Source organism: Schistocerca americana, chromosome 6, assembly GCF_021461395.2.
Source record: "Schistocerca americana isolate TAMUIC-IGC-003095 chromosome 6, iqSchAmer2.1, whole genome shotgun sequence".
Lineage (NCBI taxonomy): Eukaryota > Metazoa > Arthropoda > Insecta > Orthoptera > Acrididae > Schistocerca > Schistocerca americana.
In genome coordinates this window covers 607,600,278-607,623,288 of record NC_060124.1, presented here as the reverse complement: position 1 = coordinate 607,623,288, position 23,011 = coordinate 607,600,278, and the positions used below count along the sequence as shown (strand labels likewise).

Here is a 23,011-nt window from a genome sequence, read left to right as displayed (position 1 = left end):
CTTTCTACACTCCTGGAAATTGAAATAAGAACACCGTGAATTCATTGTCCCAGGAAGGGGAAACTTTATTGACACATTCCTGGGGTCAGATACATCACATGATCACACTGACAGAACCACAGGCACATAGACACAGGCAACAGAGCATGCACAATGTCGGCACTAGTACAGTGTATATCCACCTTTCGCAGCAATGAAGGCTGCTATTCTCCCATGGAGACGATCGTAGAGATGCTGGATGTAGTCCTGTGGAACGGCTTGCCATGCCATTTCCTCCTGGCGCCTCAGTTGGACCAGCGTTCGTGCTGGACGTGCAGACCGCGTGAGACGACGCTTCATACAGTCCCAAACATGCTCAATGGGGGACAGATCCGGAGATCTTGCTGGCCAGGGTAGTTGACTTACACCTTCTAGAGCACGTTGGGTGGCACGGGATACATGCGGACGTGCATTGTCCTGTTGGAACAGCAAGTTCCCTTGCCGGTCTAGGAATGGTAGAACGATGGGTTCGATGACGGTTTGGATGTACCGTGCACTATTCAGTGTCCCCTCGACGATCACCAGTGGTGTACGGCCAGTGTAGGAGATCGCTCCCCACACCATGATGCCGGGTGTTGGCCCTGTGTGCCTCGGTCGTATGCAGTCCTGATTGTGGCGCTCACCTGCACGGCGCCAAACACGCATACGACCATCATTGGCACCAAGGCAGAAGCGACTCTCATCGCTGAAGACGACACGTCTCCATTCGTCCCTCCATTCACGCCTGTCGCGACACCACTGGAGACGGGCTGCACGATGTTGGGGCGTGAGCGGAAGACGGCCTAACGGTGTGCGGGACCGTAGCCCAGTTTCATGGAGACGGTTGCGAATGGTCCTCGCCGATACCCCAGGAGCAACAGTGTCCCTAATTTGCTGGGAAGTGGCGGTGCGGTGCCCTACGGCACTGCGTAGGATCCTACGGTCTTGGCGTGCATCCGTGCGTCGCTGCGGTCCGGTCCCAGGTCGGCGGGCACGTGCACCTTCCGCCGACCACTGGCGACAACATCGATGTACTGTGGAGCCCTCACGCCCCACGTGTTGAGCAATTCGGCGGTACGTCCACCCGGCCTCCCGCATGCCCACTATACGCCCTCGCTCAAAGTCCGTCAACTGCACATACGGTTCACGTCCACGCTGTCGCGGCATTCTACCAGTGTTAAAGACTGCGATGGAGCTCGGTATGCCACGGCAAACTGGCTGACACTGACGGCGGCGGTGCACAAATGCTGCGCAGCTAGCGCCATTCGACGGCCAACACCGCGGTTCCTGGTGTGTCCGCTGTGCCGTGCGTGTGATCATTGCTTGTACAGCCCTCTCGCAGTGTCCGGAGCAAGTATGGTGGGTCTGACACACCGGTGTCAATGTGTTCTTTTTTCCATTTCCAGGAGTGTAGTTTACAATGGACCTTACAGAATGCGACGTATACCACATGATAATTGCGTTGAAGTTGAAACTCTGCGTACTAGGAAGAGTAAAGGCTTACACCACATTTCACATGTAAAACCGTTTATTGAAAGATAATCTGCTTTTTAACTTTGTCTTTGCCATAAAACTTTTCACTTCACATTTCTAGTATGCTTTGTCAGACTTAAGAAACTGTTAACATGCAACAATGTTTGAAGTTAAATATCCAGTCTAGAACCTAGGGAACATTTTTAAACAGAAATTACGAATGCATTGTTATAGTGAACAGACGACACAGTGTTGTATTTGTACATTCTTGCTTGTTAGTTGCACGATTACGTAACGACTATCAGGCTTACATACTTAGGACACATACTGGTACTGCTAATGAGATTTTAATGCAACATTTTGGTTTACTTGAAAATACATTCTGGGTTTAATGTACTTTCTGTGAGATACCAGACGACACAGTGGTTAGTTTAAGTGACAACTACACGGTTTTATCACGACGCTACTAATGAGTGACAATTTACAATGTTACTTTTGCGGTGTATCTGTTTTGTATCTGCACAGTTTTTCTGAATTCTTCTGGAAATCGAAACATGTTTTATTAGTAACTTTTGTGGTATAGCTACAAGGAGACAGCCTTTTCCATAGCACAACAATACGTTACAGCACAGTACTTTCATCATCACTACAATAAGCGTAATAACTAAGATATCTCTACGCAAAGCATTTCACTTTTGCTTATCATGAGGTAAGTACATTGGCTTCTGCAGAACTTAGCTTTTGGAGGACGATAACTACGACACTTCCACAGAGATTATCTTACAACAAGATGCACATTTAGCGCTGCAGGACACGCATTTCAGTGATTAATTTTGTACTTAAAACATTTATTTTTAAAGATTTTTGAATTACAAAGAAAGTTTTCCGTGATACATTTCATTCCATTGCTGTAATCTGTAACACCTGAGGGTATAATTACATTAATCCTCAGGGGGGTACACGCTTACTTTGTGTACCATGTGTGTGGCAACCACAAGGAACCCTAGCTAATATGGTATTTGCTTATACAACTTTACACATCGGTACCATATTTCTCCAACACATAATTACACAGCTATCTGATCATTTAACTGAGACAGACAAACGTTTTTACTACATCAGTGACAGATGTTTACGTAATTACACAGTTGGATAACTTCACACTTACGAAATTGTATTTTGTCTGTACTTTGAGAAATGCTCACATTTTTCGGAACCATTGTGATACTATGAGAGCTTTGAATGATGTATTTGGTAAGGGAGCATGATTTTAAAGTACGTTTGAGGCAGATGACACTATTGAAATGAGCAGAGAATATTTTTTATGGTTTGAAATTATTGCAGAAAGCTACGACCTTTTTGAGATTTGACTGAGGCGTTATGATGCTATTTTTACGACGACGATGTGTATTATGCTGTTGAGGTATGTTTATGTCAATAAGATGATGCTACCATAAATGATGAATTTGATTATGCTACATTATTTATTTTGATGAAATATTGAAGAGGTGTCGACGAATACGTATATGAATAATGAGTAGTGGTTAGGGACTCTGATTTGTGGAAAAGGATGTTGAAAAACCAAGAATCGTACTTTAAGAGTTATGAAATGTGTGTAAATGCGCGAATGTATCACAATGCCGACGAAAACTTTTTGAACACTGTTATATTCATAGGATTTTGTTTCTACACATGTGTAACGCAAATTCTCAACCTGTGAATTTTTTTATATGAGACTGCCACTGTAGCAGAAACTGCTGTCATAAATATTTCAGTAAGAAAGGTAAGTGACCTTGACGCAATGCGTTTTGGGTGCCCAGCTGAGATGTAGTCGTCTGACAAAAGAAAGCCATTAGGTGCAAAAAAAAAAAAAAAAGAGGCCATTATCCTCGCAATTGACATTTCTTTGTCGAAAGCATCGCAAATACGACACGCTAAAACTTGAAAACATATGATAACACTGTGGTGCTCTTAATTTATGATATTTATTAAAATGCCTAATGAAATGATGACCTACATTTTACATCTATTGTCTTTCTAGTTGAGAGATTGCTCAGTTTGTTTAATATCTGGTCTCCAGTTGTGTTGCAGCATTGGTTTTATAAAATAAACTTGAATGCATCTGCTAATGTGAACACTTTCTGTCAACAGATCTATTAAATATTTATTTTCTGATCCACATTCTTCGAAAAAGGAGCTCTTGGAATGGAAAGAACAATAAGAAGGGACTAATAACAGTAACTGCATATATAATTTTCTTTTCAAGTACTTGGTAATTTTTTTGTAGAATTAGTTTTTTGTGGTGCACTACTTTAATTATATAGACATTAAGATGTGAATATACATTTCCCTTATCTGCATTGTTGTCTTTAGTGTACTATTTTTTTTTTTTTTGCTTGAGCTATGTCATGTTTAGATATAAGTTATTGCATTTGCTGCTGCTGTTTGCAGGCATAGTGCTACTGAATTTCAATTTGTGTTACTCTGCTAAGCCAGATTTATTTTTCTTGTTTGCTGCTCATTGCCTTATATTAGTTGTAATTTATGCTGCTTGCTTTGCCTTTTGTATTTTTTTATCATTGCTGTTTGTGTTAATTGTTTTGTGCTGCTGCATTGCCTCGTCCCTTAGTTTAGCATCTGAGCTCAGTAGATTTAAGTTAGCTTAAGAGGGGGTAGCCTCTAAGAGAATGAGTTGCGATGAATTGGAAGAAATGCATTGAGAAGTTATATGAAAAAAAGTACAGAAAACAGGTTTAGGTAGGATTTTCTTGGAAATAAATGTTGAGGTAAGAAATGTGTGAACATATAAATACAGAAAGCATGCTTAGATAGAATTTTTTTGGTGGAAACAAAGGATGAAATAAGAGGAAAGATATATGACGTTTTGGGTTGGACTGCAGTACCACATGTTACACTGAAAACGAACCCTGTCCTTTCCTATTGGTGTTATCCCACTATATGTTTGTGTACCCTTGTGTATTTGTTTTCTTCCTGTCTCTGTGTACTGTTTCATAGAACTTTTTTCTCTTCTAATACTAAGTTACATTCACTATGATGAGGAATACTGTTATCCTCAAATACAATTGGCATTAATAATGTGTTATTTACTTTGTAAAGATGTTTAGACATTATTTACTCTGTTTTGTGTTAATGCTCATGTGTGAAGTTGATGTTTCGAAAGTTATTCTGATCTTTTATCTATGTACTCATGTCATAATTCCTGTAACACTGATGTATATGTTTATTTCTATTCTTTTGTAAAGACCATATTACTACAAATGTTATCTGTATTATTATGTTTTTAGTGATGTATTTTGTACCTTTGTAATTGTATTCTCATGTTATAAAATTGTAATTGACACCAGTTCATCTTATTATTAACTTGTAAGTTACATTTCACTGCACACGTTTCTGTTGGTCATAGTATATGGACAATATGTGAGAAGTAGGGACTGTTAGTGTTTGCACGTGTGTTGATAATTCAGCAAGGGACTGGATAACAGCATTGCTCGTTCTAAGGACAATTCCAAAAAACTTTGTGAGTGCACAACTGGTAGTTTATGGACTTGCTATATTCTCCGCAAGACTCTTCGATGGTGAATGTGCACCTGCACAATCGCAACAGATGGCTGCTGGCCATCTCTACAAGGACTACAGTGGGTCTGCACCTCTGGTGGCCCACCAATACCATTATCTCTACAAGGACTACAGTGGGTCTGCATCTATGATGACCCACCAACGCCATTATTTCTACAAGGACTACAGTGGGTCTGCATCTTTGATGACCCACCAATAACATTATTTCTACAAGGACTGCAGTGGGTCTGCACCTCTGGTGGCCCACCAATACCACAATCTCTACCAAGACTCCAGTGGGTCTGCTCTGTGATGACCTACCTACCAATATTCTTCCAAACTACGACTGACTCTGCTGTAGGTTTGCTCTGTTGTGGCCCATTACCTGTCAGCATATCAAGAGTCAGCACTGTCTTTCCGTTGGAAGGACAACACTACTTCTTCAAGACTGCATGGAAATCCACTACTTCTGTGTGCAATTTCTTTTACTAATGAGACTTTGTGAAAAAAAACTGTAATTACTATTATGATGAATGATCAGGACTATCTTTATGGACTGTGAGAAAATTTTAGCTTTTGACCAACATTGTATCAATAAGTGTGTGCATTTGATTTCTTTGTTACTGTAATTATGAAAAATTTTTGTCAAATCTGTATTGGCCACTGCCCAATCCAATTTGTAAAATTTTTTGTAGGGAGCATGGGGGCTATGTAAGTAGGCTGTTTAGGTTTTTTTTATTGGTAACGCCACCTCTGTATGAAAATCACTGGCTGTGCTGTGGGCAGTCTGTGTCTGCTTTGCATTGTTGTAATACTCGCCATTGTAGTGTTAGGCAGCTGGCTGTGAACAGCGCGTAGCGTTGCGCAGTTGGAGGTGAGCCGCCAGCAGTGGTGGATGTGGGGAGAGAGATGGCGGAGTTTTGAAATTTGTCATGAACTGCTATATTTATATATGATGATATCAAGGTAAATACATTGTTTGTTCTCTATTAATATCTTTCATTTGCTAACTATCCCTATCAGTAGTTAGTGCCTTCCATAGTTTGAATCTTTTATTTAGCTGGCAGTAGTGGCGCTCGCTGTATTGCAGTAGCTTGAGCAGCGAAGATTTTTGTGAGGTACGTGATTTGTGAAAGGTATAGTTTAATGTTAGTCAGGGCCATTCTTTTGTAGGGAATTTTGAAAGTCAGATTGCGTTGCGCTAACAAAATATTGTGTGTCAGTTTAAGCACAGTCATGTATAATTGTTCAAAGGGGACGTTTCATAACTTGTACATATATTTAAACTCACACTGATAGTCACAGACTCGCAAAGCGCTTTGCAGGAACTATAAAAAACAAAAATCGATAAGCTGGCTAAGATAATGTACACTTTAAAAAAAAAAAAAAAGAAAAGACGCACCACGAAGGAATTATCCGAATACGACGGAAATCGGTAGGTGCGATACACATGCACAGACAAAAAAAAGATCACAATTTCAGAAAAATTGGATGGTTTATTCAAGAGAAGGGGTTTCACAAATTGAGCAAGTCAATGACGGGCTGGTCCACTCTGGCTCTTATGCAAGCAGCTATTCGGCTTGGCATTGATTGTTAGAATTCTTGGATGCCCTCCCGAGTGATAGCGTGCCGAATTCTGTCCAGCTGGCACATTACATCGTCAAAATCCCGAGCTGGTTGCAGGGAGTTGCCCATAATGCTCCAAACGTTCTCAGTTGGTCAGATGTCCGGCGACTTTGCTGTCCGAGGTAGGGTTTGAAAAGCAAGAAGACAAGCGGCAGAAACTTTCGCCGTGTGTGGGCGGGCAATATCGTGCTCAGGATGGCTGGTCACGAAGGTCAACCAGATATGGCGTAGAATAATGGTCGACGCACCGCTGTACTGTAAGGTCGCCGCAGATGACGAGCATAGGGGTCCTCCTGTGAAATGAAATGGCATCCCAGACGATCAGTCCTGGTTGTTGGGCGACGACGGTCCGAGGCATCTACAGACACCTCGGCGCCGGTCATCGGGGCCCAGTTCGAAGAGGGTCTCCTCACAGAAGACAGTGGGATTCCAGGACAAATACGTGTCTGGAGACACGTCGGACAGCGGTCCGACGCCGACACGGCCGAGAACCACGAGCCATGGCCTGGGATCCAGCTTCATTTCATAGCAGGACCAGCTCAGTTGTCATCTGCGGCACACTGGCACGTCGACGACATTCTACAGCCAGTTCTGTTTCCCTTCGCTTCCATTTCGGTAAGATAATTCCCAGCTGCTTGTCTTCTTGCTTGTCAAATCAAACTTTGACCAGAAAGGTCGTCGGATCTCTCCCATTTTGAGAAAGTTTTGAGAATTTTGGGCAGGTCACTCCAACGCGCTCGGGATTTTAACGATGTAATGCGCTAATTGAACAAAATCTGGCATGGTATCCCTCAGAAGACATCAAACAACTGCATCAAACAATTTCAAGCCGAAGAGCTGCTTGCATAAAGGCTAGAGGTAGACCAACGTGTTACTGATTGCTCAATGTGCGGATCTCTTTCTCTTGATCAAATCAACCAATTTTTCTCAAATTGTAATGATTTGTTTTTCTGTTGATCATGTGTACCAATTTCCCTCCCATTCGGATAATTCCTTCGTGGTGCGTCGGTGTTTTCGTATTTTTCCTCCTTGGAGTATATTTTGGATATATTGGCGACCATCACAGAGGCCAGGGAAAGTGACGTAGACGTCAATTTGTTACGGATAAAAGGAGCGCATGAAATTTTGCCTGGTGAAAGAATCGACCAACTAGCGCAGTTGTGTCTAAAATTGATCGTTCATAGTGGTTTCAAACCTACGATCAAGAACACTGCTTATCCTGACTGGAACCGAGAGAGGTGAGGTTCTTAGCAGTATAAGGGCAGACGGCTAGCGGCCGTAAGACAGAACATCTCTCCCCAATCGTCGTTCGTCTATTTGAAGCTAACCAAACGTCATTCGTATGAAGCTGGGACATTCACATTGTATAAAAATTTTAGTTTCCAGCATTGTGATGAGGACGAAACTGACGTAGCAGACCTTGTATTGTATGTTAACCCGGGACCTAGAAACGACGGAGAGGCTGCGTCCCCGCAGCCGCAGTGGTCCACAACCCCACGACGACTACCGCACCCTCCGCCGCCCTACACCGAACCCAGGGTTACTGTGCGGTTCGGCCCCCGGTAGACCCCCAGAGGCAACGTCTCACACCAGACGAGTGTAACCCCTATGTTTGCGTGGTAGAGTAATGGGTGTGTACGCGTACGTGGAGAACTTGTTTACGCAGCAATCGCCGACATAGTGTAGGTGAGGCCGAATAAGGGGAAGCAGCCCGCATTCGCCGAGGTGGATGGAAAACCGCCTAAAAACCATCCACAGACTGGCCGGCTCACCGGACCTCGACACAAGTCCGCCGGGCGGATTCGTGCCGGGGACCAGGCGCTCCTTCCCGCCCGGAAACCAGTGCGTTAGACAGCACGGCCAACCGGGCGGGCCGCCCTTTTACGTTTACTCGAAGTTTTATGTTAACTCTGTACAGTACGGCGGTATGGCCAATACTGCCTAAAGCCAAAGAAAAAAAAAATAAAGATAAAAATGTTGCCACCACGCTGGACCCAGCGGTCCTCTGAGACGAGTCAGGGAGCCAAGTAAGGCATCGTGATGGACGCACTACTGTGTGGAGGCTCCTGGGACAACGAACATTGCCACATCGCAACTGCCGTCGTCGTCGTCGTCAGTAGGGTCAGGGGGCAGGGGGCAGGCAGAGCTCGGTAGTCCGGCGAATCAGCCTCTGTACCCGCGGCCCATGCGGAATGGGCTGGAGGAAAATCGTCGCTCGGAGAGCACCCCGTGTCGTTTCTCCACGGCGGCCTGCCGTAACTAGGCCACGAAAGTTGGGTAATAACATCCCTTGTCCCCGTTTTCCCGGTACGAGTATTATCCGCTACCCCAACGACCGAAAACGCTGAGCACGTCCTTGCCCAATGCTGTAAGGGACTCCGCCTTAGTCGCTGCTGGTCGGCCGGGCTGCGGTCGCGGTACGTCACCACGCCGGTGTGTGTATCCACTCCACAGGCGCGTCCAGCTGTTACACTTCCGTGTCTGTGACAGGTGAGGGCACTGGAGATATCTGTGACCTTTGTTACGTTGCCAGCTGGCACACGCAGCGTCACCTGGGCATTTATTTCGCCCACTGCCTTGCGCCGCAGCAGTAACACCAGTCACCGTCAGGTCAGCTGTCGGGCTGGGCTGGCAGTTGGATGGGTGGACCGTCCGGTCTGCCGAGCGCTGTTGGCGAGCGGGGCGCATTCAGTCCCTGTGAGGCAGACTGAGGAGCTGCTTGACTGAGAAGTAGCGGCTCCGGTCTCGGAAAGTGACACACGGCCGGGAGAGCGGCGTGCTGACCACGTGCCCCTCCACTGCCGCATCCAGTGACGCCTTGGGGCTGAGGATGACACGGAGGCGACACTCCGTACTTTCGATTCGCATGTTATTTTTCCCTATACAACTGTCCTGAAACGATTGCACAGAACCTACTGCTTACAAATAACTGAGTCCTCGTGTCCTGTTCGGGCGGAGTTTAGTTTCGTTTCAGTCTTCTATTATTAGTCCATCGCCTCCTCTACCTCCTCTCTGTCAACTCTCCCCGCCTTTGCCCACAACTAACCCCCCCCCCCTCCCTCTCTCTCTCCCCCGCCCTCCCTGTCTGTCCATCTTTTCTCCCCCTTCTCTGTCCACCACTCCGTGATCGGCCTCACGCTCACTCCAATGAGAGACCCGTGGTCTTTACCACCACAGTATTTCTCTCCAGCTCCAGGTAGAAAGTAATATGTGCGACAAGTCTGGCTGACATCGATCCATTGCCGTAGCAGGAGATGTTGAACATAAGCACGTATTGCACTCATACATGTCCGATTCGCAGCCGTGTGGGCTGATCTCAGGTCCCGCAACACGTTGACAAAACTATTGTCTCACTGCAGACCTCATTGTCGCGACCTGCTTGACACGATGAACTGTACAAATAAGATACAAACTGATCTTCAGGCCTTTAAAAATATTCCAAATAAACTAAACACAAGAATTAAATACCAGCAGGTCCTGTTCGAAAATTTTTATGTCACCCCTTGTTATCCTCATTCCCCCTCCTACCCGTAGTGGTAGTGCCAAACCTTCCTCTACTTCTACACGCGGCGTGGTTTCGCACAGCCACATCACTTGTGTGGCGTAGCGTATTTCATTTGTGAGGCACGACCTACAGTTATGAAGAAAATTGAGACAACAGCATTAAGTAACTCAATATGGTAACACAAGCGATGGAAGCAGCGCACGGCAGGAAAGTTGTCTGGACGCAGGAATGTCGTGTGTTCCATATTGAATAGGCGTTTGGAGTGACGTCTCAAGTAAATGACAGGAGCACATCGTGATACAAGTAACATGTTTACAACCAAAGTAAATATTCTATGCGAATCATGGGTCTTTGTCACTCATTCCATATGTATGGGAAACTGGCTGAGGTGGCACAAATGAAAGCAAAAATAAGGAAAACCACGTACGATGAAGATGTTTAGATCGTGTTACAGCACTCCTCTTGTGAAGCTTAGTTCGCACTTTGGTGCATCGTTGAGACTCATTGCCACAATTCTTTTTCGTAGACTTTTTATTGCACACTTGTTCGTCGTACCACGTCTAGGTCCGAGTCGACGACGCCAGAAACCTGTAAGTTGAGTCCTCTCCTGCGCAGATGAAAGATCGTAAGGTAGGTAAACGAAGGGAAGAAGTAATTTTTCAAAAAAATGTTTTACGTATAGAACAAAAAAACACAGTATGCTTTCGATCCGCATGTTTGTTTCTTATACAACTTTTCTGAAGCGATTGCAGAGAAACTATTGCTTGAAAATAATTGACTATTTCAAATTGTACGTCTTACATCGTAGCCATATGACGAGGTAATAATCTTTTCGTTAATGGTCATATTTATTACGACACTTCAAAGTTTTTTAACTGGCTGCCCGTTGTTCGAAAAATTGCACTTGATTCAGAGTGGGAATTGCGACTGCTAATCTGAGGAAAGCAAAAATTAGCAGTCAAGTTGTCGTCATATTCCGAAATGCGTAATTTCATATCTTTATAATAGAGGTGTATCCTACGTTGAAAGGCAGAGTGAAAAGAAGTGAGCCGACCACGATTCGATCCCAGAGCCCTTCGGTTTCCAATTTATTTCTCTACCCATGATGTATATGTGTGTCAGTGGATAGAGGATGGAGGAAAAAATTACAAGAAAGCGGTGTGTGTGTGTGTGTGTGTGTGTGTGTGTGTGTGTGTGTGTGTGTTTGTGTGTCTGGTTGGTACCCTTTCGTGGTCGCTGGTGGTGCTGGCGTTTCGCCAGTGTACGTATACATTCCACATACTGGAGCAGCCAGCCGTTGCCCTGCCTTCAGGACTTCTTTGCCAACATGGTAACCGTTATGTTTTACCGTACGCCATTGGCCGAGGTCGCGTGCGGGTGCCAGAGGCTTGATACGTTGCACAAACGCATAAAAAACATTCGGGCGAGAGACGACTAGACTTATACACATTGTCGCACCAGAAGGGGTCATTCCTCCTAACTGGGGCGGCAGGCGAAGAGGCAGCGCTTCCAGAGAGAGACGAAACAAGCGAGTTGCGGTGGGACACACCCCGACGGGTTGCGATCGGCAGCGTCAGGCGGCTGTTAACAAGGATCTGCGTCTCGATGCTACGAAATATGTTGGGAAGAACTGCAAGAGCCTCAGCGGTAAAACCCTTTATCTCGAACACGCGGTCAAACGTATTGTTAAAAATGCAGAAAAGCGACGGCACAGCGGAGTGACTGCAGCAACTGAAATCACATCCCGCTCCACCGCTATCGGAGCCAAAATGGAGCGACCAGGAAAGCAACTGTGATGCTCCCCAGTCAGGTGGCCAGCAGAGAAGATAACCTTCCACTGACACTCTGCCCTGGAAACAGTTTTACGATGAATATTAAGAAAAGTGAGAGGAGGAAAAGAACTGAAACGGCCATATTGTTTCGGTATTAACGCTATTTCACCCGTCTTAAAAGCCTGCGTGATCTCGTTTAACATCGCCGTAAACGTCTTACCCGAGAGTCGCCTCGCCAAAAGCGAACGTTAAACTCCGTAGGCAGAACACTCCAGTCGGGTAATTTACGGGAGGGAGAAGCGGCGATAAGAGAGAGGGAGGGCATCGCGTCTGCCTTCGAGGCGGTCACAGACAGCAGGCGTGATCCTCCCACGTACGGCTCCACGAGAACCATCAGGAACACGTCTCACATTGCTGTCCACTGCAAACAGCTGCGCATAACAAAGTTTTGAACAAGGCTGCTCGGTTCAGTGACCGTTTATAAATTAAAATTGAAACAATTGAGCCCTCGGTCACAATTTTTTAGTCTTTTTCACCAGGCTTCAACACTTCTAAGGGTGCCTTCATCAGACTTTACACATTTAAAGTGGCCTGTTATTTATTTTATACGTGAAATGTAAGTACTGTCTCTGTCTTGTATCGTTAGTCAGTACTTACACTTTTTTTATATAAAATTTTTTTCTTCCCACAAATTCGTAATTATGTTACAGACTACTTTAAATGTCTAAATTCTGATGAAGGCACTCTTAGAAGTGTTAAAACCTGGTAAATAAGACTAAAAAATTGTGACAGACGGCTCAATTGTTTCAATTTCAGTTCCGCATATTATTTTTGGAGAGCGCCAACAATATCACCGTGCTCAATAACTGTGAGAGATGTAATGAAACAGCGACAATGTCGCGATTGACGGCGAGTCAGGTGATACAGTGATGTCAGTTTCCGTTCAAGAAGCGACAGAGGTTTGGATTTGACCTGTAGACCCTTCATCTGATGCCGCTTAACCCGCAGCAGCTTTGATTTAATACGGCGAACGTCTCGGATCAGGAGACAGACGTTACCCGCTCCGTCATACAGCTCGCGCAAAGGAGAGTAAGAAAATTCGCAAGTTTTCCTATAGACTACAGTCCCTCGCTCCAGGAGCAAAGTGCGATATTAAGGAACGACGGAGATTCGGCGTCGTTAAATCTGCCCACCGATGATCCAACAGCGAAGAACAAGGCACAGCGGAGCGGTGACGACGCTCCCACACGGCCCACATCACGTCTCCCAGTGCGCAACCCACGAGTTGGGATCCAGTCAGCGTCCACTGCGCTGCGCCCGAAACAGCGTCGCAGGTCGCCGTTCCAGGTTTACAGTACCCGCCACAGCACAGTGCTCAGAAAAGGAAACGGAGACAACGTCAACCGCAAGAATCATACCACATAAACCATCAGATAAACGAAACCTGTCGATACGACTTCAAGAGATGGAATATTTCGGCTCCCACACGTCACGCAAACACATCGCATCTACCAATTCACTTAGTTCACGACAGAAACTACAATGTGGGGACTGATCGCTAGGACGTAAAGCACAATTAAAGTCGCCACCTTACATGAGATACTGAGGACTAGCGCAAAAGATAGACGACCTTCTCTTTGTGAAACCGTCAACGCGCCACTGTATGACCCGAACCGGGCGGTGCATATAAAACAACATGGGCTAGGTTAGAAAGAGCACACCCTATCCCCCTAACAGAATTCAATAACGGCAACGGGGATACGCTCATGTTGCACCCACGAGACTGGACAAGGAGACAGCATGTAGAATATTGGGCTAAGATCCAAAGGCAAAAACATGGCAAGGTATTGATGCCGAACCCATGTTCTAAGACAAGTCTCTCAGTCCTGGGCTTGAACAGGAGAGAAATGAAACTCACGGTTGGACTATTGAGGGTCATGGGAACTTCAAAAAACTCCTACATACAATGGGGATAATAGAAGACCCCAAATGCAGGCTGTGTGGTATGGGCGAGGAAACCGCATCACAGACACAGAATATTCGGATCAACCAGACCTGAAAAAATTGTGTCTCGCAAAGCCCTGGTAAAGGATCTGCTTGCACTGTTCAAGGGCACTGACTGGCTCTACCAGAGGCACAGGGATCAATACCGCACAATGAACTCTGTTTCGGTGCGGGCAGCAGCAGGCTTGACCAATGCTGTTTCTGCCTCCCTGATCAAATCAAATCAAATCAACATGTCGCACATTCAGAAGCCACATTAAAAACAGTTTGAAATTCAAAGAGAGCAAATCTGGTGAATAATACTTCTTGTAAAACTTCAGTATCGACCAGTATTATAAATAAACTGACGTAACGAAGCCAAATGAAAATATGATTCAGTTCTATTAACGTTTAATAAAGGTGTAAGCTCGAGTCATCAATAAGAATAAGAACAGGTGCATAAGCCAAAGAAAACCTACTTATTCCACTCCTCGACTGTCACAATCCCGTCGAACCGTTATGGTAACGTTTCTTCTTTGCAACAGCACGATCCGGCTGGGTTCGTTGCTTACGCCGGCCGTACGGCAAGTTACCCTCCGGCGCCGATGGTGTGGGAGGATTGTTTACCGCAGCCACGTCAGTCATCGCCGGCGCTGAAGAGGCGGAAAATGTCTGCACAAGGGGAAGCCCCAGTGAAAGCGAGCGACGCAAGTCAACAAGACAGCCACGTCAGACCGAGTCATCGTCGGGAGTAGGAGTGTGCTGCTGTGGCTCAACACGTGGAACGGACGGAATAAGCGGCGAGGGAGTCGACACCACGGGTTCCAGCGGTTGGAGAGCTTCGAAGGACACATCAGTGGAAATCCAAGGAGTCGCATCACAACCCGTGTCTTCGGTCTTAACTGTGGAATACCACCCGCAGCGAAATTCAAATCCGTGCGGTGGGCGTTATTAGCAGAAGACTGCTCACCCCCTGATTCAGTACTATTAGGGACGAGGTCCATCACCGTTAACTTAAACCGCTTTTCAAGAGCAGGCTGCAAAACAAAGACACTTCTCGGACACAGCACGTACCCATCCGGCTAGAGTACGTATGAGACGGGATCTTCTGTTTCACCTGCATTTCTGCGGAACGAATTCCGATGAAGCGCTGGAGTCAGTGCTGGCTGGACCATCGTTCACGGCGAATGTTTTTAACCTCGCCGTGCTTAAGCAAAACGTCCTTACGGTAAACATTATGTACGTAGGGAGGCAAGTTGAACACACTAACATTCGTGTATTCAACATCATCATTTGCAAGGAGGACTGCACTATCTGAGTCGTCTCTGTGACAGAAAGGAATCTGGGAACCATGCTTCAGCAGTAATATTTCTACTGGCAAGAGATTCAAAAATTTAATAAATAAACGCAAAGTTCGGTGTCAAAATATGCCGTATTTACCTAATCGCATGTCAAATCAGAAAAACCTACCACCCAATGGTAGATTACCAGAGAACTGGCCTGCACATGACGGGTCGACTTCTCACTGTATCTTTACGAGGAACAGACCTGGACTCCACGGGAACAAAAGAAGACGAATTCGACATACCGTATACATTCACAAAGCTAAAACCTTGCCTAAACAGCAAACTTCCAGTAATCGTGGCGCTCTTAGGGAGCAGAAGTAAACAGCAAACCCTTTCAGTGTCGCAAGAGGAACTGCGGACAACCACTGCAGCCACGTACGGATCCGATCCCACTGGCTCCGTTTTCGAGATGGCGCTACTGTCCTGACGTGTGGCGCCTCTTCACATCATTTTCACAATTTACTTTTAATGAAGTGTTAATTTACTTTTAATGCAGTGTTAATTTCCACAGTTTGTACGAAATATTTATAAATTACAGAGAAAAAGCTTCACCGTGAATCAGTGTGTATCTGATAGCGAAATACGGTTCTAAATGCCTACAGCAATTCCTGATATTAGCCTGCCCGTACAGAGGGACACAAGCAAGCGACTTACAAAAGAAATAAAGGCAAGTACCTAACAAATTTGGTTAAATTTACAACTGTTTTCGGTGTTCCTGAATTTTGCTGCAATGGCACCCTCATTTCTTTCCCACGCCTATGGCGTACTTTCTTGCACACAGTAAGTACCGAGTATGCCAGCGATTCTCTAAAGAACTTTACTACACTGTATAAAACAGTTTCAGATTTCTTAATACTCTTATAAGAGTCGAGGGGCATGAAAGGGAAGCAGTGGTTGGGAAGGGAGTGAGACAGGGTTGTAGTCTCTCCCCGATGCTATTCAATCAGTATATTGAGCAAGCAGTGAAGGAAACAAAAGAAAAATTCGGTGTAGGTATTAAAATCCATGGAGAAGAAATAAAAACTTTGAGGCTCGCCGATGACATCGTAATTCTGTCAGAGACAGCAAAGGACTTGGAAGAGCAGTTGAATGGAATGGACAATGTCTTGAAAGGAGGATATAAGATGAACATCAACAAAAGCAAAACGAGGATAATGGAATGTAGTCGAATTAAGTCGAGTGATGCTGAGGGAATTAGATTAGGAATGAGACACTTAAAATAGTAAAGGAGTTTTGCTATTTGGGGAGCAAAATAACTGATGATGGTTCAAGTAGAGAGGATATAAAATGTAGACTGGCAATGGCAAGGAAAGCGTTCCTAAAAACAGAAATTTGTTAACATCGAGTATAGATTTAAGTGTCAGGAAGTCATTTGTGAAAGTATTTGTATGGAGTGTAGCCATGTATGGAAGTGAAACATGGACGATAAATAGTTTGGACAAGAAGAGAATAGAAGCTTTCGAAATGTGGTGCTACAGAAGAATGCTGAAGATTAGATGGGTAGATCACATAACTAATGAGGAAGTATTGAATAGGATTGGGGAGAAGAGAAGTTTGTGGCACAACTTGACTAGAAGAAGCGATCGGTTGGTAGGACATGTTCTGAGGCATCAAGAGATCACCGATTTAGTATTGGAGGGCAGCGTGGAGGGTAAAAATGTTAGAGGGAGACTAAGAGATGAATACACTAAGCAGATTCAGAAGGATGTAGGTTGCAGTAGGTACTGGGAGATGAAGAAGCTTGCACAGGATAGGGTAGCATGGAGAGCTGCATCAAACGAGTCTCAGGACTGAAGACCACAACAACAACAACAACAACAACAACAATGTGTTAAATCCTCCACCGGAAAAAAAATTAGTGCACCTGGAAAGACGATGTCTATTTTGATGCGATGACGTCATATTTCACCCGGGGAACAGTAGATGTACTACAGATGATGGTTCCAACGTCGTCCGACAACAGGTGGCGAAGTGGCAACAGCTACCAGAGCGCCACCTGTGTCTGCCCTTTAATACAGAATGCTGACAGCCAGAAATGTCAGCGAAGAAAACGGGCTACTCTCTACATACTGTCAGTAACACAGCTCAAGTACTGGCCTGTCTGACCACAGAAAATTCCGTGGTTGGCAAAAGGTCATTAAAATGTTGGGCATACACTTTCTACTTTCTCTCAGCTCTCAGAGGCATGAGCAGTGAACAGTGTCATCGTGTGGAACTGTAATAATAGCGGACCATGTGAACAATTACCTTTCTACCCTGTCTCGCAAGGCAGCTTTCAGTCGGACGAAAATTTCGTATAATTAAATCTTACTGACACGATATCACTGCATATTCATTACTTTTTATAGATGGCACCCACTTTTCTCAGAAAATGTGTCCCTAAGTTTATTCCATCTCGAATGAAATGAGACATGTATGTCCAACAGAAACTATTGTTAAACTAACAGTCTAACAATTACTCTCAACAATATGGATATGTAAATAGTTGGGTCTGAGGACTGTTATCTCAGAGCGTATTTACATCGTGGACATAGAAATTAGTTGCGTCTAGGGAGAGTTGCCTGAAACTGGGCTTATCTCGAGGACACAGAAGTTAGTTGGGTTTGGTGAGTGTTACCTGACAGTCGGCTTAACTCACGGACTCAGAAATTAGTTGCCTCTATGGAGGCTTACCTGAGAGTGGGGTTACCTCGGTATTGCAGAAATTAGTTTGGTCTAGATTGTCTGAGATTGGTCTTACCTAAGGGACACACAAATTTGTTGGGTCTGGATCAGTTATCTGAGAGTGGGCATACCTAGGGGACATGGAAATCAGTTGGCTCTCGGGACAGCTGCCTGAGAGCTGGCTTACACCAGTTACACAGAAATTGGTCGCATCCAGGTAGAGTTGGCTTACCTCAGGGACGGTGACCTCGTACGGCGTGTCGAGAAAGACGGGAGCGTTGTCGTTGACGTCAGACACTCTGACGATCACCGGGATGGTGCGCTTCCGGCCCGTGGCTCGCACCGTGCACGTCAGCTGCAACCAAACAGAGTGGCACAACATGTTTTGTGAACTGTAAAGGGCATCTCAGGGTGTACATGATGATATCGTTTCAGATAAATCTGAATATTGCAAACTGGTTCAAGCTGTACAGCTCTGACAGGAAACAAAGGGTGTCAGAAGGAGAGAGATCTAGACTGATCTATCAGGCATTGTCCATCTGGGTGCTAATTACATGTCTTTTCCCACAACGTACAAACTTAGGGCCATTACCTTTTGTTGTGTATATCAAATACATATCATCAGTTACATTACCCAAGTTCAATTTTCTGTTGTTTGCAGATGTTACAAACACTGCAATAAATACAAAATCAAATATCGTCTTAGAAAGACTGACTAGCAAAATTTTAATGAACATTAATTAATGGTTCCTAGACAATTGTTGGTCACTAAAGTTTGACAGTATTTAACTTTGGCAATTACAGCTTGATAATAAATTCGACTTGAAAGAGCATGCCAGAGAATTGCCGAAGTGCCTAGACAAATTTCTCTTTGCACTGCATATATTGTCAGAAATTAATCACATAAAAATGAAAATTTTAGCATACTTCTCTTACTTCCATTCCATATGAAATACGGGATACGTTTTTGGGAAAACTAATCCAGCAAAGGTAAGCTTTTTTGTGACCTTCCAAAAATCCTGCAGCGACCTCTTTAAGTGTGTGGAGCTACTAACCATTCCTTCACAATATATTTATTCCTTAATGAAACTTCTAATTAAAAGTATATCCCCCATACAAAGCAACAGCTCAGTTCATGGAATCAGTACAAGAAATAATAATAATTTTCACACAGATTTAGCGTCCAGAAAGGTGTCCATTAATCAGACATTTTCAACGACTTGCCAGCAGCCATAAAAATTTAATTACTTATAAAGTTCAGTTTAAGAGTAACCTAAAACGATTTATTGGTAGACGTTTCGTATTCCTTGCTAAATTTTTAGCAGAACTGTCTGACATGTATATGTATGGTATTAATAATGATAAACAACGCAAGTAGTACACGCAGTGTGATTTCTGCACAAATTCGGTGCAATAAAGTGATCGATGTAAATAAGTGTTGTAAAATGATGTCTCTGTTTGATAGTGTGTGGTTACAATACCCTAAGAATGATTATTCCACCTCTATTGAGTATTTACATATTTTGTCACAAATCTGTTATTACCTTTTAAATGAAAATGCATTCAAGATTTCTGGAACTGCTTCACATCCACGAGGATCACTTTACTTCTGGTCTGCAGAACAGACTGCGATCAGCACAATTCAATCCCTTTGGTATTTTTGTACCAGCCTCTCCACTTATTTTTATTATCTAGTAGGAAGCATCACAAGATTGTAAATATTTCCTTTATTTTCTTTTTTACAGTGTTTTATTTAGTTTGTGCTTTTATATGTGTAAACATATAAGGAGAAAATTGTACAAGATCCACAACTTTCCTCCGGCCATTTGCCGATAGGTGGCGACAACGGTAAGTAGCGGTCGAAAGAAACAGATCGCAGTCGTCAGGCAGTTAGCTTGCATCTCGGTCAACATAACCTCATTCAAACATTAGACGATCTGTGACTGCATCATAAAGTTGTTCTTGATTGAAAATGTCAGTTTACAAGCCTAATTCTCGTCGTTGCGGGAGGTGTTACTGTTTTTTTGCAGTATGAAGAAAACAGCGCCTGAGTCTCATCGAATGCTCTCACTACGTATGGTAAAGACGCTATTAGTGAAAGAACGTGTCGTGAGTGGTTTCAACGCCTCAAGAACGGTGATTTTAACGTCGTAGACCGGCATAGTGGTGGAAGAGAGAATGATTTCGAAGATGCAGAACTGGAGACATTGCTGAGTGAAGACACGCGTCAAATTCCAGAGGAATTGGCACGATTAGTGGGAGTGACACAGCAAGCCATTTCAAAACAGCTCAAGGCTATGGGCATGATTCAGAAAGATGGAACTTGGGTCTCGTGCGAGCTGAAACTAAGAGACGTTGAACGGCGTTTGTGAACAGTTGCTTCAGAGGCAAACATGGAAGCGATTTCTCCATCGCATTGTGACCGGGGACGAAAAATGGGTTCATTACGATAACCTAAACGCAAAACGTCATTGGGATATTCCAGCCATGCTTCCACGTCGACGGCCAAACCAAATATTCACGGCTCGAAGATCATGCTCTGCATTTGGTGGGGCCAGCTCGGCGTCGTGTACTGTGAGGTGTTAAAACCAAGTGAAACAATGACAGGTGCTCGTTATCGAACGCAGTTAATGCGTTTGAGCAGAGCATTAAAAGACAAACGGGCGCAATACAGCGAGAGGCCTGATAAAGCGATTTTGCAGCTCGACAACGCTCGACCCCACGTTGCTAAAGAGGAAACTTTAAAATGTGAAGTCCTAACCTACCCGCCGGATTCTCGAGACATTGCTCCCTCTGACTATCGCCTGTTTAGATCAATGGCGCACGGCCTGGCTGACCAACACTCCCCATCTCAAGAAGAAGTCACAAATTGTATCGATTCGTGGATCGCTTCAAAAGATGAACTATTTTTTCGACGCGGGATTCGTACACTGTCCGAAAGATGGGAGAAATTAGTGGCCAGCGATGGAAAATACTTTGAATGATACATGTGTAACCAATTTGTTTCATTAAAGCCTCAAATGTTGGAGAAAAAACGCCGGAAGCAAAGTTGTACACCTTGTATGTAGATTAATACTGTTATTTCATCTGTAATATTATACCGGTGTACATGTATATTTTGCTTTCCTATTTCGGGTAACATATGATGCACTATTTTGTTAGATTTTCAGAAGCACAATTTACTTTGATACGCAAGTGGGGAACACAGCAGGAAAAGAAAAGAAGAAATTACAAGCAAAAATATTTACAAGAACACTGTAGAAGACTCCAAGAAAACGAAAATAGGCATTGCACTTTCTATAATTAGCAGCAATCCTATTATGAGAGCACTCTTATAGTGTAGCTTATTCAAGCAGCAAACCAAACGATTGTAAGTGACATTTTTAAAGGCTGAAACGTAAACAGTACATTTTATTCTAAACAACAATGACAAGACCAAGAAGTTGTATCTTCCAGAGCAACTCTTGGTGATAAAAATGCAGGAAATGTTCAAAGAAAAATTCGCAAATTTTGACATTTTATATGAAATGTATAGAACAGTATTCATCACCAAATTCAACGCAGCTTTTGGGTATCTAAGAAGTGACACATGTTCAACCTGCGATAAGTACACGTCTGAGGTGACAGTGCTGAATGCAGATTTATCTGAAGATTCAGGCGATGTCAAGAAGCAATACGATCAGCACTGGCCACAAGGCACAAGGAATTAAAGCTGAAACATTTTACTCCAGAGAGAAAAATGCTCGTTTAAGAAGCAGAAAGTCTAATGAAACAGAAGCAATCTATATACACTTCCAAGCTAAATTATGCTTACGGAACATAAGTACTGATGATGTCTATTACAGAAGGCAGATTTCTGCATCCTTTCTCAATATTCATCAGATTTCAAATGCAGCTTCAGTTTCTACACTTAAGATACTGGAAGAAAAGGTGCTAATTAAGCTAGCCATTTTTAAATCATTTTCTGACTAACTTATTAAACAAGAAAGTCAAACTCTTGAAGTATTTTGTGATTCATATTCAGGCCAGAACAAGAACAATGCTACTCTGCCGGCCGGTGTGGCCGTGCGGTTCTAGGCGCGTCAGTCTGGAACCGCGTGACCGCTACGGTCGCAGGTTCGAATCCTGCCTCGGGCATGGATGTGTGTGATGTCCTTAGGTTAGTTAGGTTTAAGTAGTTCTAAGTTCTAGGGGACTGATGACCACAGATGTTGAGTCCCATAGTGCTCAGAGCCATTTGAACCAGTGCTGCTCTAAGATGTCTTAATTATTTTGTGAGTCACTGAAACTTTTGGAGACAGTGACAGTAACTTTCTCTATTAGAAGTCAATATTTTATGGAGTGCGATAAGAATATAGGGCTGATTAACACAAAAGCAGTAGCAGAAATTCCAATGGATTGATTGCAACTCAATGTAAACCTAAGCCTTTTGACGTAGTCGTACTCAGTTAAGATATGATACAAAAATGGGAATCATTTCTGGAGGATAAATGTCCATTCCTAACAAGGCCCAACAAAGAGGTGGTCCTCACAAAAAAAACATCCCGGCCTCATTCAACGCAGAGAAACTTATAATGGAGCTTGGATTTAATCGGCGGTGAGAGCTTCACATCGACTTCAAGACCGGCAGTCTGAAGGATGTCTATCTCTTGCTTACAGAGGTAAAATATAAAAACATAATAAAACATTATTTTAGAATAATTTTATATAATGCCAATGACAATAGTAATAGTAATAATAATTTTAATAATAATTTGTCTTTACAGATCCTCTAGACACGCCGAGAGAAAAATATCAGGATTGGAGGTTTTGAAGTAGTAGTGTAGAGAAGAAGCTAGAGAGTTTTACACTAATCGGAGAAGCGGATGTTGCATTTGAGTGGTATTATATTTTACTCTTATTACCACTTTGTCTTATTAAGTTAAAATAGCAAAGACAAATTGTTTAACAAGAAGTATCTTTATTGTTACAAACATTGTTGTTCTTCACACAATACTTGAAATACAATTTTTTAACAAAAAGTGCAGTTTTTCTTGCAACATCTTCTG

At 43.7% G+C, this 23,011-nt stretch overlaps 1 protein-coding gene across 2 annotated transcripts in view; it reads right to left on the bottom strand.

The window, feature by feature from the left end:
* Positions 1–23,011, bottom strand: part of LOC124619243 (cadherin-99C) — a 627,922-nt gene that overhangs the window by 211,308 nt on the left and 393,603 nt on the right. For both annotated transcript variants that reach the window (XM_047145486.1, XM_047145488.1), the window contains exon 5: positions 18,196–18,318. In XM_047145486.1, the coding sequence (XP_047001442.1) occupies positions 18,196–18,318 (123 nt within the window). The remainder of the gene's footprint in view (positions 1–18,195; positions 18,319–23,011) is intronic.